Source organism: Protomyctophum bolini, assembly GCF_963924005.1.
Source record: "Protomyctophum bolini genome assembly, chromosome: 14".
NCBI classification, from domain to species: Eukaryota; Metazoa; Chordata; class Actinopteri; order Myctophiformes; family Myctophidae; genus Protomyctophum; species Protomyctophum bolini.
This window is the reverse complement of record NC_137875.1, coordinates 23,003,109-23,020,091: the sequence shown is the minus strand read 5'-3', so window position 1 is coordinate 23,020,091 and position 16,983 is coordinate 23,003,109. Positions and strand designations below refer to the sequence as shown.

The 16,983-nt window shown below is 42.7% G+C and overlaps 1 protein-coding gene across 12 annotated transcripts in view; it reads left to right on the top strand.

Annotated features, from left to right (window-relative positions):
• The window catches only part of birc6 (baculoviral IAP repeat containing 6), a 137,201-nt gene that overhangs the window by 92,001 nt on the left and 28,217 nt on the right, over positions 1-16,983 (top strand). For all 12 annotated transcript variants that reach the window (XM_080782490.1, XM_080782484.1, XM_080782489.1 and 9 more), the window contains one exon: positions 14,496-14,712. In XM_080782490.1, coding sequence (XP_080638616.1) covers positions 14,496-14,712 — 217 coding nt within the window. The remainder of the gene's footprint in view (positions 1-14,495; positions 14,713-16,983) is intronic.

Here is a 16,983-nt window from a genome sequence, read left to right as displayed (position 1 = left end):
TGACCACGTGATTTCCTGGTTCCTGGCTTTATTGAGCCTCAAACTCATAGGTTAGCTAAGAGCGACATCTAGTGTAAAAACTAAAAACCCACACAAAAAACGTCATTGGCAGGGAATATGAGTTTAACATTCTTTACCATAGAGATGGTAACGTTTCATTCATTAGCGTAAGTTTCAGAAACTGCCAAACTTCTAACAATCGTATTTGCTTGATCCCCCAAGTAAAATATTTTCACAATTTTATGACTTAAATTGAAAGTCACTGTTGCACATTCACCATAATTATTCGTCAGCTTGGTATCAATTCAAACCATATATAATTTTTTTATATATGGTTATATATTTCCACCGTAGCGTGGGCCAGGCGTGTCGTGGAGTCGGAGCATTAGCCGCCCACTCAGTGTACCATCTCACGTTGAAGGCCTGTGCGTGTGTTGTACCGTTGGGAATGGAACAGATGAATTATTTTTGCTGTAGACAGTATTTTTTATTAACACGAGAACAATTAGCTGGGGTTCCCCATCGATGATGACACTGGTAGGCAGGTTTTTGAATTGCCCACAGCCCTCCTCTGAGACACAAAGTAGACAAAAAAAAAAATATATATATATATATGCATTAGCGAGGACCTATTATATGAACATTGGTTGAAAATGGGTGAAGCACAGACAGTTTTTCTTCATTCAGCGTCTAGTTTACATGCAGTAAAGTTTCGCTGAGCCCGGGACTCGTCAGTCGTCAGATTCACCTTTTGGTGTTAGCATTATGTTATGCTTTAGCTATTGAAAAATAGCAGATCTACAAGCTCATAGCGTGCCACAGAGTGGCGCACTACGAGCTTGTAGGTCTGCTATTGCAGCTGGACACTGGGCTCACTTCCTTCCTGGACTACAATTTCCATAAAATTTCCAGTCAGACAAAATATAATTACTTAAACAAGACCGCACACCCTCTCTTTCTATACACTCCCACACAGAGGACGATCATGATAATGCAAGGGAAATTACAGTGTAAGCCAATTAAGGCCAATCGTCACTGTGCTTATTCTACACTTGCAAGCTTCCACACATCTCAGCTAGTCTTATTATAAATGGACCATCGTCCCTGGAGTCACATTATGAACTACTGAGAAATCATTAGTTTTTTGGCTCAGAATAAGCAAAGGCAGATATTTTGTGTGTACACAAAAAGAGGGACATTTTTGCAGACATATAATGTCGATCACTTCCTCCTGTTCTGGAATATTTTATTATCGTTTGTCTGTAATAACTTCTGTAATAACTTTGCTCAAATGTGTAACACCGAGCTACACCGAACGTGTCTGTGCGTGGAATTTACTGCGCATGTACAGCGCGTTTGAAAAGATCCAATGCATGTCAATGATACCGGCTACACCAGATGCGAATAGCACGGATACGCATCCTCTAAAAATAGGATCGGTTCTATTTCTCTACGTTGTATGCCCCGACATGTCTCCCAAATGGAGATAGTGGTGCAAATCTGCACGCGCCCACAGATCTGGTGTAGCCAGGAGAGTTTTGTGTGTTCAGGGACTGTGCATTCATTACGTGCACATTCTCTGGTGTAGCTCAGTCATAATATAACAACAAACTGCTCTGTGGAGATTTTTTAATGACCAAGCTCGATGACATGTCAGTGAAGGTTACGTTCTGTTGTAGGTTTGTGGTCCTGCTGGTTACCTGTTGTTTTTAGTTAAGTAATTAGATTTGGGAACATAATACTGTAGCAGTTAGAGTTAGTCTTTCTCAGGTCCAGTACGATTGAAATTAGCTGCCATTACTAACCACAATCTAGAATTCCGCTATACAACTTTTGTGAAGTTAAGTTTCCAGCTGCAATATTCTAGTTGTTGTAGAAAGAATTTTAAAGAATCCATAGTCCAAACTCTATTGTGCTCTTTCAGGCCATTAGCTCATTCTCTCTCGACAGCAGTGTGTCTTGTCCTTTTCCTCTTGGCACTCACCCTAGTTTTGCCCAGCTCTCCCTTCTGTTGTTATTATTACGCGCCTCTCTCACTGGGTCTCCTGTGACTCTCCTCCATTGCACTTTCTCTTTCATTCTTTACTTGTTGTTCAACCTCCCAGTTCCCTTCCCCGACTTCCCCCTTGTGATACCTCCAACCTGTGTGTTTGTTTGTGGGGATTGCTCGGAGGCATCCCAACACACTAGGACTTATTTCTTCTTTCTGTCACCGAACACATCACAGCCCTGCTTCCCCTTGGACCAGCCAGAAGAGAACAACAGTGGAAGACCAGGGACATTTTCAAAGGGATATAAAGGAATGGGGTGTCAAGACAGAGGAAGACTATAAACTAGGGAAGAAGGCAAAATAAATTGGGTCCATTTAAATTACCCCCCCCCCCTTTTTTTTATCACGTCTCTTGATTTAAAATGAAATGGCCTCAAACAGTTTTGTGTTTACTTCCTCTACTTCAGAGAAAGCCTCTTGTGGTACTACTAATTAATGGCATGGGGTCTACACCTTTCAACTCTTGCCCTTTTTAAATCCCACATTTCTTCCATGTGTGGAAGCATAGATGACCCTCTTGTCTTTCTCTCCCAGGAAAAATACCAAACGTCAGTCCCGGATCCGTCTGCTTTAATTATGAGAGGTTTTCCTGCTGGCAGGGTAGTGCTAAATTGGACGAGGGATAAAATAGGAGCCAGGGAATTGGTAACAGGTTTTGGGGGTTAATTAGAATGGTGCTTTTACAGGAATCTATAATTTTACTGTGTGCACTGTAGCATTGCTATTGCCAGAGATTGACGTACTTAACCATGAAAATAAATTCACCAATCATCCAGCCTCATTCCAAATGCCAGGTGGCTTTATTTACAGTAAAATGCATATTGCCACTATTGATAATTAGATGTTTACTTTTTCAATTGTCTGAAAAGTTTTGGAAGCAGTTGGATTCATATGAATATGCCCAGTGTCCTCTACCCTGCCTGATGATGTTTATTTCAAAGTTTACCCGCCAAGCTAACTAATTGGCTTTTAGCCCATGTTTACGATTTATATCTCCCTCAACCTAACGAATAAATTAATTCATAAATAAATTGATATAGGGTTTATTGAATTAAGCAGCCATTACCATACTAATAAATGTAGCCTCATGAATAATGCTGGAGAAAATAGCCAGAAGAATAATGGGACTTTTGGGAGCAAGAGGTGAATAAGTTTTTCTTTTCCTTCACCCCCCTCATGCCGCGTTGCCATCTGAAGGTTTTATTACCTCTCCCAACATGGAAGAATTATGCCCTTCTGGCTGCAGACATTACCACAATCAAACCCTGGTTGCATAAGCCGGTAACCTCCCTCGGCTGTCTGTGAAAGCTGATGTGTGGTGGAAAAGGGTCTATTCTCCCACCCATTACATGACATGCATGCAAGTCATTACAAAGTTGTTTATGCCATGTCGGTACTATTTTCTTCTTGAGCACAAACAAAAATCACGTGCACTTGCATTTGTGTGCATCTAGTTGTTGTTGATGTTGTGATGATTATTATTGAATATATTAACATTACTGTCAATGAAGAACAGCCCCTTTAGGAGGAAAGCGTATACATGCTTTGATTACCGGTACATTTCAGTTTGGGAAGGAGTTTGGTCAAGAACACGGGGCATGGCAGACATTCTGTGAACTGTCCAATGTCACGGTTTTCCATTCTGTGTTTTGGTTCCTTTGAATCTGATCTAGTGTCTCATGTGAGAATTCTTACACACCATACACAGCAAGAATGTTTGGCAGTTCAGTGGTTTCCATGCTTGACATGTTGACTGACTTCCGCTGCGAGGTCACACATGATGACAGTTCAGCACACGGTGGCACTTTTAGCTTTTAGCTTCATTGAGCATTTGCACTGTGTTTTCATCACTTCACATCTTTTGGTTGATGACGTGAGAATGGAAGCATGTGTTGGATGCACCACAACCTCTACCCTGGACTCTCAGCACACTAAAGCATCATTATCCACTGCTATGACACACTGTGATGGTGACGGCCTATTTTGTTCTCGCTTAATAACCAGAGAAATAGACCATGAATTCATTCTAAAGAGGGTTGCTCCGATCCCTTTACTGGTCCAGTTTTAACACGTCGTACTAAATTACTAAATTGGTTTGCCCCACTTATGTGTTAATCAATGTATAAAATGCTATAAAGTGCTGTTGTAGCTTGTGCCTACCTCCACTGTTCTCTGCTGGGCCACAGCAGCAGCAGAAGTGTCAGGGTGGACACTGGACAGCTGTCACTCAAACTGTCAACCCCTGGAGAAGGGAGGGAAGGACTGGCAGGCACAAGAGAACCCCTTGTCCTTCTGTTTCTGTGTATTATTTGCACCGTTTGTGTCTCTTCCATAAGCTGTTAATTCATATCTATCTCTCTGAATCATCATTTGGATATCTTTTATTCACAAACGGATTACTCTTAAGAACAGCTGTCAGTGAAGATATCTATTTTAACAATTGTAAAGTTGGTCACGTGGCCAAAAGATGTGCGCCCCAGCCAATGAAAAGATGTGGCCACTAGCCAATGAAAACATGTGGCCACTAGCCTTAGCCAATCAGAGCCAACATGTGCATGCTCACCCACACCCCGAGCCTTCCCTACACGGAACACTAACCACTGTTGCCTATGCTGTTGCCCCAACAGGCCCAGAAACAAGGCCTTTAAACCACGCTACTTACACACACTACAACTCGCTTACAATTCGCAAACCTGGCAACACTGCCCTGTCTTCTAATAGGCTCACAGCTCTCAGAAATTCAGAATCTGACTGTTCTCTCGGCTCTCGAGGAGAAGAGAAAGAAGGAAGGGGAGGAATTATAGTCTCACTATTTCGCTTATTCCTTCTAAATCTCTGTATTTACAAAATAAATGACTCAGCGAATCCCTTAGTTACATCAACATTGTTCATTGTCAGTACTTGGATTGTGCCTAAATATTAACATTACACGTATCGCTTTGGCTCTTTTCGCCTGCCAGCCAACTGCCGAGTACACACGCCTGCACACACACGCACACGCACGCCTGCCTTGCACACACACACACACACAGGAATAGCCATGCAGGCTATACGGCGGCGAGACAGCACGTTATAATTTTCAGTTTCATTAAATAACTGTCTTTCTCCGCACGCGCACGTGCGCACACAACATTATTCAAGTGAAATGCGTAACGCCAATATTGGGCTAATATAGGCTACCAATACAGGACGAAATAACTGACAGGAGTGACGGTGCTGTGCTGTGAGTAAACTGACAACGCTTGGCTTTCTGACATCCCTTTCTCACAATCTACAACAATACATTTGTTACTAACATTAGGTTGTGGCGAAGTAGAAACGTGGAGAGCAGATAGTGTGTTTTGGACAAACAGGCTAGGTATTGGTGTTGATTTGGGTCAAATGGAGTCTATATGGCTAAAGATAACACATGACGTCGGTTCGAGAGGAGTTATTGTGTGTTTCGGACAAACAGCGTGGTGTTGTTTTGTGTCAGCTGAAGCTTCATGTGTTTGTGTTGGAGCGCCTCAGTGTGGCCGTACAGGTCATGTGAAACCTCTTCCAGAGAGAGATGGAGACACTAAATCTCAGCTGGAGAAACATGTTTGCATGCATGCATCGCTGCCTTGCATGCTGTGTGCTACTGTTGAGTCTGTCACTTACTTTGACTGATTTATGGCATTGTCTTTCTGTTAAAATCCAACTATGTTAATTTAAGAACTCTGGACATATAGGTCATTGTTTATTAACTGTGCACACGTGTAGCCTATTGTATGTCAGACTGTATGTCTGTCCCACAGTCACAAGCTGCTAATGCTATTATTAATATCATTATAACTATTGCGTCTTCCACCATTGCAGAACATGTTTGCATACATGCATCGCTGCCTTGCATGCTGTGTGCTACTGTTGAGTCTGTACTTTGACTGATTTATGGCATTGTCTTTCTGTTAAAATCCAACTATGTTAATTTAAGAACTATGGACATATAGGTCATTGTTTATTAACTGTGCACACGTGTAGCCTATTGTATGTCAGACTGTATGTCTGTCCCACAGTCACAATCCTTTAGTAATTAGGCTGTGGAAATATTCACACTACTTTTGGATTTGCAGGGCCGGCGCCACGGGGGGCAAAGGGGGTATATGGTTACAGACAAAACAATGGTACATTTCCAGGCATTCAATTACATTCCATTGCTCGAAAGGAAGGAAGTAAGGATGCATCTTAATGGTCTCCCATCTAGAACTGGAAAAACAACATTCCTCACCTATAGGCCATCCTTGGGGTGGGGAGGGGTGCTAATATCATTGTTGCAGTGGGCAGGGTGCTTAAGTGGGCAGCTACTGTAACTAGCCAGGGGTGCTAATGTCATTGTGCTGGGTGTGGTCAGGGTGCTTAAGTGGTCAGCTACTGTAACTAGCCAGGGGGGCTAATGTCATTGTGCTATAATAATAACTAATAACCCATCCGTTACTACGGAGTCAACTCCCGCAATTTCCTTCTTCCCATAGTGCGTGTGTGTGTTTGTGTGTGTGTGTGTTGAAGAGTTCCTCCATTCTACTCCTCCCGTTCAACCTGTTAACTAAGACTAAATGGTGTGTTATGCATAAGACTAAATCTTTTCTGGCAAAATTAACATTGCACTAAAAGACTAAGATTTTTATATTCAGTCTATTAGACTAAGACTAAACCATTTCAGATGACTAAATAGGTCTAAGACTAAATGGTGTGTTATTCAAAACTAAATCAAAATCTGCTGAAAAATTAACACTGCTGCTGACGGGTGCCGTCTCGGCCTGTAGTAGTACGTACCTCCCCACCCAGGCTTCCCTCCCTGTGCCAGTTGTGTTCTTATAGACTTGCATCATGGTGGATTCAAACCCCTGTGTTCTTAGACTCTTTACAAAGCTGTATGCATCATGGTGGATTCAAACCCCTGTGTTCTTATAGACTCTTTACAAAGCTGTATGCATCATGGTGGATTCAAACCCCTGTGCCACCCAAGCGACCCATTTGCTTCTCTTTGTACCAGAGAAGTCCTGGCGTATTTACTTTTCATTCCTTTTGCATACAGTAGGTCTACAGTAATTATCTATACATGGCAAGTAAACTAAGGAAGTAATTTTCCTGACAAATCTTTGTATTTTAATTTTATTTTGTTTAGTGTATGAGACGGTGAGAGTGATTTTCTTCAGCACTGAAATTATTTTCTCATCCACTTTACCCACATTAGAATTTTTCTGGTTACTTGGTATCACAGACCTCTCTGCCGCTTTCTTGGATGCTGTTTTTTGGACTTTAGTTATGCTATTGTATGCCATGTTAGGAGAGATTAATTACATGGTATTACACTGGATTATGTGAATATTTAAAGTGGCTTGTGCCAAAATAATTTGCAATATTTAGTTAATTTAATAAGAGATTACATTTTCTAAACCTTTGACAGATGGCCAAATAATCCTCAAAATCCAGACAATATTCCTATAATCCATGAAGCCTAATAAAACTGGACAATGCTTAATTTGTGCTTATTCGTACGACTGTGTCATTGGCCGAAAATAGCAGATCTGCAAGCTCACAATGCATTACAGCCGGCTATTTTCAGCGTGCGACACCAACACCATCGTACTTCAAAGTCTAAATCAGCCTTTACAGACTCATCAGCAGGGATGTTGGGTGGCATTCCTGATTTCATAATGTTTTCGTAATGTGAAAAAGGCCCACCATTGGCAAACGAGGCTAAACAATCTCATAGCCTTGATGGCATCCAGTCTATAAAGGTTTTTAGCCTTGCCGTACTGGTTACAGTAGCTCCAAAGAAAATGACTGAATGAATGGGAAGTTCCGATCTACTCGTACTTGTCAGAAGTGTTTTAGCAGACTATGTTGAAGGTCCATTAAACTTGAACCACCCTACCGGGCAAAGCGGAAGCCCTTGTGTATGTGTGCCTGTCTGTGAGGGAGATGGAAAGGGGGTATGTCATATGATAGAGTATTACACAAGCCGGATAAATGCTGCATACCCAAACCCATGAAACCAGAATAAGATCTGGAATGAATGATCTGGGTCCGACCGTCCGATAATGGATTTCTCTTAGCTGCCAAAGTATGCGACTTTTGACATTGAATCCTGAATATATTTGATGGTCTGTCACCCTTCCTGGAGGATCGAATGACAATTCAGAGGATTGTTTATGGAATACCTTGCTGTGGAGGCAGAGAGCAATAAGCGATGGACATTTTGTCATCCCTCTCCAAAATGGATTATTTCCAGGATTTAATGGGTCCAATCAATGATTCAAATATTAATACCCTTTGCACTAGCTAATGTGCTGTAAAGGCTGTTATTGGGCTGTCAAACAAAGGCAGGGTTTCGTGCAGGACAAAACGTAGCCTGGGGTGGTGCATGTAGGGGGTGCACGTTCACAATATGGACAAAGTTTCAGACCTATTTTAATATAGTTTCAAATCGCAACAACTTGCCTACACTACACTATACAGTATAGAGCAGAGACCTCACATTTTCCCAAAGCACTTTTTGGGACGGTGGCAACGGAAAACTCCTCAAACCTCAATCAATTGGAGCGGGTGTTCCAAGCTGGAGGCACTGCTGCCGGTAGATTAATTCAGGTCTCTGTGGTTGTGGCCGACTGTTCTACCTTTACACCACCTGGATGCACTGTTGGAGTAGTTAAATCAATTTAGATTTGTTTTGTGCAAGGAGTGGTGGCAGGTTCATTATAATGACCTGCCAATGCTAATGAATATAGGAACCGTTGTAAAATAGACTAAGAAATTATTGTACGAAAAATATGCATGCATGCATGTCCAGTTTCAAGTGTGTTATACAATTGGCATAAATGTAACTACTTTCAGTACGTTGTGTGCATAGAGATCGATCTGCGGCCTGCAGACTCTCGGGCGAGAGTATTCAGTACTGTACCCCTTAGATACATCTAACATGGGATTGTTTTGCAGTAATGTACAACACAGTAATGTACTCTCATTACTCTTTATTCTTTAGTGTTTCAATCACTGATGCTTTTCGAGTCGGGTCAAAATTTAGCAGACCAGATGTTCCATATGCACTGCATACAACATGAATACAGAAGGGGTTCTGTGCTCTATGCTTGCCTCTTATTTGCACAATAATGGCACTCTAATCAGCCTGACCGTGGCAATATACAGTGTTCATGGATGATTAACATCCCAATTCTAAATGCAACTTCTTGCCACTCTATTTCGGTGATGCAATTGATTCTGTGCAAGCCGTGGCTACGTGGGTGGACGGGGAAGCATTAAAGTCCAACACCTTTATTTCATAGACCCTTTAAGACCAGCGAGGCTGAGTCATCATCACCACTCGTGCTCAAGTCTGGAGGCTGCTTTAACTTTTAATCAGACCACAGCTTTACACCGTACCCACCTACAGTATATAAGCCCCCCACCCCCCAGTATGCCCCATAAAGGCTGTAGGTCAGCACCAATGACCTAGTCATCTCTATGATGGCTGCCCAGCTTTTTGGACTCTCATACCATGTTCTACTGTTAGTCTTAGGACTGAAAGTACAACCGTCTATTCACTTCACCATAGGTTATTAAAGGGATATTTCACTTAAAAAAAAACTTTTGGTCATTTCATCATATCTGTCTTATGTGAACACCCCAGACAGTCTTTAAGTATTTAGATATATATTAGATATTTGATATTAATTTCAGCTGCCCTCCCTATACAAACCCATTATAATTTAAAACTCCATTTTAACCATGATAGATTCATCGAAAACACCAGACCTATTTTCTGTTGACTGATGATGTCCTTCTAATACGTGAGGGGGCCGTGGTTTTACATTTACTGTTTTCATTTATTTAATAATTATTTTAGATTTTGTGAGGAGGAGCTGCAGCTAGAGGAGCTACTGTAGGCAGCAGGAGGTTCTTTTCCAAAATAATTATTAAAAATAAATGAAAACACTAAATGACAAACCACGTCATGTAAGAAGGACAATATCAATCAACAGAAAAAAGTTTAGGTGTTTTTGATTAATCTATCATGGTTAAAATGGAGTTTTAAGTTATAATGGGTTTGTGTGGGGCAGTTAAAAAGAATATCAAATATCTAAATACTGAATCAAGCAACTTAGGAACTGCCCGGGGTGTTCACATAAGACTGAGTAGATGATGAAATGACCAAAGGTTTTTTGGAAAGTGAAATATCCCTTTACTTGTTGATGATCGCTCAGCTGTTCTTTGAGTTGTCCGTTCTTGCTTTGGGTCCTAAGTGAGATTTGCAGACGGTATACTCAAAAGAGAAGATGCAGCACCAATTTGGCAATGGCATCATCAGCTTTTTCTTGACCTTTCTTTTGCCATTAAACATTATTTTCTCTTAGATGAGGAAGAGAATTTTGCTCTCATGCCAGACAACTGCTGTGACGCAGTAGCTCAGGGTAGAATGAAATGAATGTTGTTCTACAGTCCAGTGGCCTTCTCTTGTCGTCTATGGCATTCAGCACCGCCCTGTTATAAAATGGGGGGGTTTAGATCTACTATCAACACTTCTTTCCATTTCAATAGAGTCTCCTCCTTTGGCTTTTACACTGTACGATTCTAAATGAAATGGTGACAGGGGACTGTGGCTGAAGGTGGACAGGGTGGACTGTCTGAGGGATAATGTGGTGGAAGGCAAAATCTGACATTGAGACGCGGATGGACGAGGAACTCTTAAACACACACACACACACACACACACACACACTACCATTGCACACATTAGCGGTCAGTGACACAGCTCACATCAATCATGGCTTTTACAGCAGACCCCCATGGTAATTACATAGATGTATTTGGTAGTGGAAGGATTGGGATTCCGTGCCAGGCACTATCCAAGTAAAGGATTGGAGAGCAGATTGAAGCCCCAAAGAGGTCAATGTTGTTGGGATGCTGGAAGCGGACGTTAGCTTGGAATTTCAATATAAATGTAAAATAGTCCCGGAGTCACAGACAAGGGCTGTACTATCCATTTTGAGGCTCATAGGGAAGCACACATGGGTGCACTCAAATCTAGAGAGACGCGTACAAACACTGGGCAGACATTCTCAGGAAATTATATAGCTTATGGTACGTACATATTCGCTCTGTCAAAGTCTGGCTTGACTGACCTGTCTCCTATGTTTAACTCTTTCTCCCACTGTGCTCCCGTGTGGAAATTTATTTCCAGTTAATTTTCTGATTTCATGCGCAAAGCATGTGCAAATAACCCTGCCTGGTGTCACTGCACTTGCTCAAACATCTTCTCTGCTCTGTTTGCTCCTGAAATAATAATAAATTAAATGGATGAAACCGTTCCCAAGATTAAATACAAATTTGATTCCACTTGGTGTCCCCTAATACCATCCGTATTCTAACTGCTAGCTATGGGCGTGACGTGCTGCACACACACATGGACACAATGTTGACACATATCGTTTTTGTTATGTACATATTAGATGTTGACAGTTGAAGAATTTGTACATTTTGGCTGAGGACAATTTCACCCATACTAGGCCTTTTTCCCCACATGCATTTGGAAATGCCTGGACATCATTCTCCTTGCCAAATAACAGTTTCTTTCCTGCTGTTGTCTATTGGTATTCTTGACTTTATTGCCATCACTGCTGTTGAACACATGGCCTTGATCACAAGGAGTCTGGCAGCACTTCCTCATTTATCCTGTTTTTCATTAGTGTGTGTGGAACCTTTAATTCACAAGACGAGTTCCATACAATGACTGAGTAATGTGGTTTGTGTCATTGAGAATTGTTGGTTTACTCATAAACCAGAAGAGTGGGAAATAAGATTTGAAAATGCTTGCATATTTTAATTGCTTTTTGCCAGGTGCTTGAAAAGCATCCTGGCTTGCTACATTCACTACAACCTCTAGTAGCGACCATAGTGGACACTTTTTCATGATTGGCTGCCTCTAAGCCAATGAGAGACTTACCCATAAAACCCATGGTCTGAATGGCCGAACAGCATACAATCTATACTCTGAACTCCGCAACGTGAAGCCGTGAGCTGAGGCAGAGGCTGCGGCACACAAACTGATTATACTGTAGATGACTCGTCATTCTTGTCTTTTGTAGTTTGCAGTTCATAAAAGTGGTTGCCATTTTTAACATAAGCCCTATGTTGTTACAGAGCGCACATGTATCTCGTAGGCTGACCACAAATTTTCAAGAAAAACAATGGAGCTAGGTGGGTCAACTGTCAACTGAATGGAATCTCAAGCTTGGCTAACGCTACAATAAAATCCTAACCGATGGGTTCCATTATGCATCATGATCTCATAAGATTGTCTTCTCTATAATCTTAAACATGCACACACTATAACTTTAAAATAACTAACCTGCACCGGATTACTCCGGAACGATACACATAGCCAATGCATCCCCCACCCGGTTATGTTATACCCGTTTAACATATCGTCCCTTTTGTGGACATATATGGAGATCCCTGATGTCATCAGTATTTGGTCATACCCATATATGGACATGGTTCTGGACAACCGCCATTAAGGTGGTTGCACACTGGACGCGTTTTTCGGAGAAACGCTGCAAAAAAAAGAAATTGCGCCCGGTGTGTAGGGACCTTTAAAGGTAGATCGTTGTAGAAGTACTCCCATCTCCCGGTCTTTTGTTTTTTATGGGTTTATTTTGTTTGCGTTTGTTTTGTTTTTTAACCAGTGAATTATGGTATGTGTGATATGTGAGCTTACCATAATCACAGTAATCCTTAATCATATTCCATCATTCAAGGGCCTTTGGATAGAAATGAAACGGACTCCATGCAGTCACTTTCAGTTGGAGAGCTGCAGTGGCTGAGTGTCTGTTACTGGGGGGAAGAATCTTCCCCCCAAGGGGTACCTGGGCCAAAAAAGTTTGGGAAGCCCTGCACTATAGTATATAGCATTGATTACATTTATTTTAACTAAAAAATAAACAAAATCACTTTCACTACCTTTTTAAAGGTATAAACATGCACAGGTTACAACAGGTCTGAATGGGTTAAATCCCAACACCTCTAGATACACATGAATAAATATGGTCCAAGTCTCTTACCACTAGTTCTCCTTCTGCTCTGTTTCTCATTTGTATTCTCTCTGTGCTCCTGGACAATCTCCTAATTCTCACTTACCCTCTCTCGCTCTCGCTCTCTCTCTCTCTCTCTCGCTCTCTCTCTCTCTCTCTCTCTCTCTCTCTCTCTCTCTCTTCTCTCTTTCCATAGCTTAGCCTGGCTGAATTTTCCAATCTATCATGCTGCCTGGATCGTCCTACTTTCTTGAAAATGACACCCCTAACATTTTTTTATTCGATTCGGCCTTGTATTTGGAGAAATTGGGACTTGCTGCCAAAGCCCTCCAAGGCTTTACTTTAGATTTGCTTCCCTCTGTGCCCTCCTGACTACCTCATCCCAGCTTCATTTTTCTAGGCAGCAAACCACAGGACACTGTCTGACTCGTGTCGGCAGGAGGGGGGCCAGTGGGGCGATACGTGAAGTGTGGCGAAACACGGGCCACCCACTCCGCTTTGTTTGTGAGGAGTCTAAATTGAGTTCGTGGAGTCGCTCTGATCGCCTCGGGGGCTGCTCCTTATCCTAGCGTGTCGTTTGTCATTTAGTCCATTCCTGGAAATCTAATAATGTTTAATATCCCCTTTCACCAGCTTGGTAGTGCTGACTACTATCCATCTCTAGTCTGCACAACGATCCCTCTCTTATCTCTCCTCGCTGAGTGCAATCTCTCTGCAATCTGCAGAGTTACCCTTCTCACTGCTCCCCTGATCACTTAGCACAGATGTTTTCTTGTTGTGTGCTCCGAGCCCCCCCCCACCCCACCTCCAATCTCGACATCCCACCCGCCAAGACAGTTTGAAAAGTTTCAGACGCACACAGGGTTGCATGAGGCCACAAAGTGAGTGCTCTGCTAATGTTCTTTCATGTTCTCAGATATTGAAGCTTTCAGCTTGTTGCAGTTTTCTGAGGCAAACTAATTCAGATTTAAAACGAAATCAGTTTGGGCCTAAACCTATTTTTGTTCTAGGTGTTTAGTACAGCTTAAAATCTGCCATCCATAAGTCCATTTTATTTTCTGTTCCTGCATTCTATAGTTATTCCCTGCTCCCGCAGACTTTACTTAGCATTGATAGGACATAGTGTGCACTGCGCACCCACCTACACCCAAACACGCACACAATATGACTAACAGTATATCTAGGCTCATTTATATGTACTTGGGTCTAGTTTGGTATTTTCTTTTGAGCCCTGTTAGCAACTCTGATATATCAGATTTCCAGATGGATGCAGATGATCTATTTGGACAAGGACAGAGGCCCTGCCCATTCTTGTATTTTGTTCCTCTTGCTCCTCTCCTAGCTGAGCCTTTCTCTCTCTTCTCTTCCTCTCTCCCCCTCCCCCTCCTCTGTAGTGCTGGACATGGCACGCCACGTGCCCCTGTATCGGGCACTGCTGGAGTTGCTGCGGGCCATCTCTACCTGCACGGCCCTGGTGCCTTTGCTCCTGCCCCTGTCCGGGGACGAGGAAGATGAGGAAGAGGATGAGGAGCGCTCTGAGGGACAGACATCCGTGGGCATGCTGCTGGCCAAGATGAAGACCTGCGTGGACACGTACACCAACCGCCTCAGGTACTGGGCATTAAATGGAGCAGGTTTTTTCTTCGGTTTGGCTGGAGTCGCCTAGCTCTGGTCCAGAGATTTAGCAAGTTCTCTCTAACACTGTTGGGAGCAGTGCTATTCCCATGGACTGAAAATTCCACTACTGTGAGAGGTCTCCAGCTGTAGAAAATATTAAAATAATTTCACTACTGATCAAAACACGGGCTATTTTCTGTTGTTGAAACACTATTTTATATATATATATATAAATCACCATTGACCAGTTCTGTAGAGTGTGCATGTGAGTGAATAAATAATGTCCGTCTGGCATTTAATTTTCTGCCCACAAAGTGTATTATACAGAGAAGGTGGGGTCCTGCGACGTTTCCCCACTGTGAACAACAACACAAAACAGCCTTTGTTTTGATGAGTAGTAAAATTGTTTCCTTTAGCGAGAACTCGCCAGTGCTCTGGACCAGAGCTAGGAGTCGCCTAGCTTTGAAGGGAACGTGTGGATATAGGCTATTGGGAACAATGAAAAAAACTGTCTGCATATGATTTTAGTTTTGATTTTCGATGCCCTGCCTCTCTGTGATAAACAACTTGTTTTTTTTACCTGACCAAGTGACGAAACTTTTGCACCAGAATAAAGATTTATCAAAAAGAAATGCATGCATGTACAGATGGATGGACCAGTGGATGAGAATAGTGTGAGAGTTGCATTGGAGGGACGGGCCGTGTTCCTCCCATCTAGTCGTCCCCCTCTTCCCAGCATGTGGTCCATCCTGGGTCAAAACCCATCTCGCCATACCATTGATTGAGGTAACATAAAAAGACCTCAGCGGACCTTTTTAGGGTGTCGCAGAGCTCGGACTGAGAATTTTCGTTATTCAGACCCAAAAGAACGGAGGAAACGAATTGTCCTCCTGAGCATCCCGCAGAAGCAGCATTAAATTAACCCCTCTCTTCCCATCCATCTCCATCACTACTACCCCAGGCCCCCAGAGCTATCGCCGTGTGCTCTGAGGAGCCACAGCAAACCTGAGGCACTTATGTGTAGGAGTGTAGGACTGGATACTCCAAACCTTGGGTCTCTGTTCTGCACGGGCTTGCTGCGCTGCACTTACATCTTTTACTATCTCCCTCACCTCCTATGCATACATACACCAGAAAGCATCAATACTGCATAAGTTCCCATCCCGAGGAGTCAATATTTAAAGCGAGAGATGTGATCTAAACACGGCCTGACGTGGAGACATGTCTCCTGCTGCTGGAGTTCTTGTTCACTTCCTGGCAACATACTGTAAGTACAGTACATGCATTTACTTACATTACTGCCCATACCTCCCAGTGTTAAGGAGCTTAGAATGACTTCTCTGCCCCAAGACATTAAGTGGGTATTTTTAGCCCTGCTGGCAGCGGTCGTTCCATACCTTCATCACTTTGATCCCTAACAACACATCTTGAAAACTCTGGCTGGATTTCCTTGACATTTCATGTGTACACCCCACTGACACACACACACACACACACACACACACACACACACACACCCCTGTAGACAGGGGCCTTAATGAAAGAAGAGTCCGAGGGCAAATGGTCAGTCACAGAGACTGATCTCCACTTCTCCAAGTTTTTATTCAGCAGTTCCTCTCTGTGTGGGCTTAGCCCGACTAGCCTCAGTGTGTCTGTCTTGGCAAGAACAGGGAATTACAACCAATCTAGTTTCTGGGAAGGGTGAAGAAAGAAGGAGCGGGGCAGAAGACCTTCACTGACATCATCTTCGACTGGAGCAAAGTTTTCTGGGGATGAAGGGAAGCTTGGCTGGCTGACATCCAGCATCTTAAAGGGTCAGGCAGAATGTCACCTTGTCTCTGACCCACCAACCTCCTCAATGTGCCCACAGAATCCATTGGAACGCATTTTACAACATTGTTAGCTGAAGGCAATGAACTCAGAATGGGAGGTGGAGGTATAAATAAAGTTTTTTTTTATTAAATAATTCATAATACCTGACCAGTGGAAGGCGCTAGTCTGTCAATCAGAAAGTGGAGGTCGATTTCTCTTTTTTTGCCTTGAAGGCTCCCTCTCCTGGCCCGCTCCCCGCTCCCCCCCCCCCCCCCCCATTAAAACATCATGAAAAATGCACGTATGTGAGCAAGCCTGTGTACGTGGAGAAATGTTGGTTATTATTTCAAAAGCGTGAGCTTGTCAATAAGGTATGATCCAAACCATCCAGGCATCATAGCCAGATATGACCCTGAAAATAATCAGATCGGATATCGGTCATAACTTCAGAAT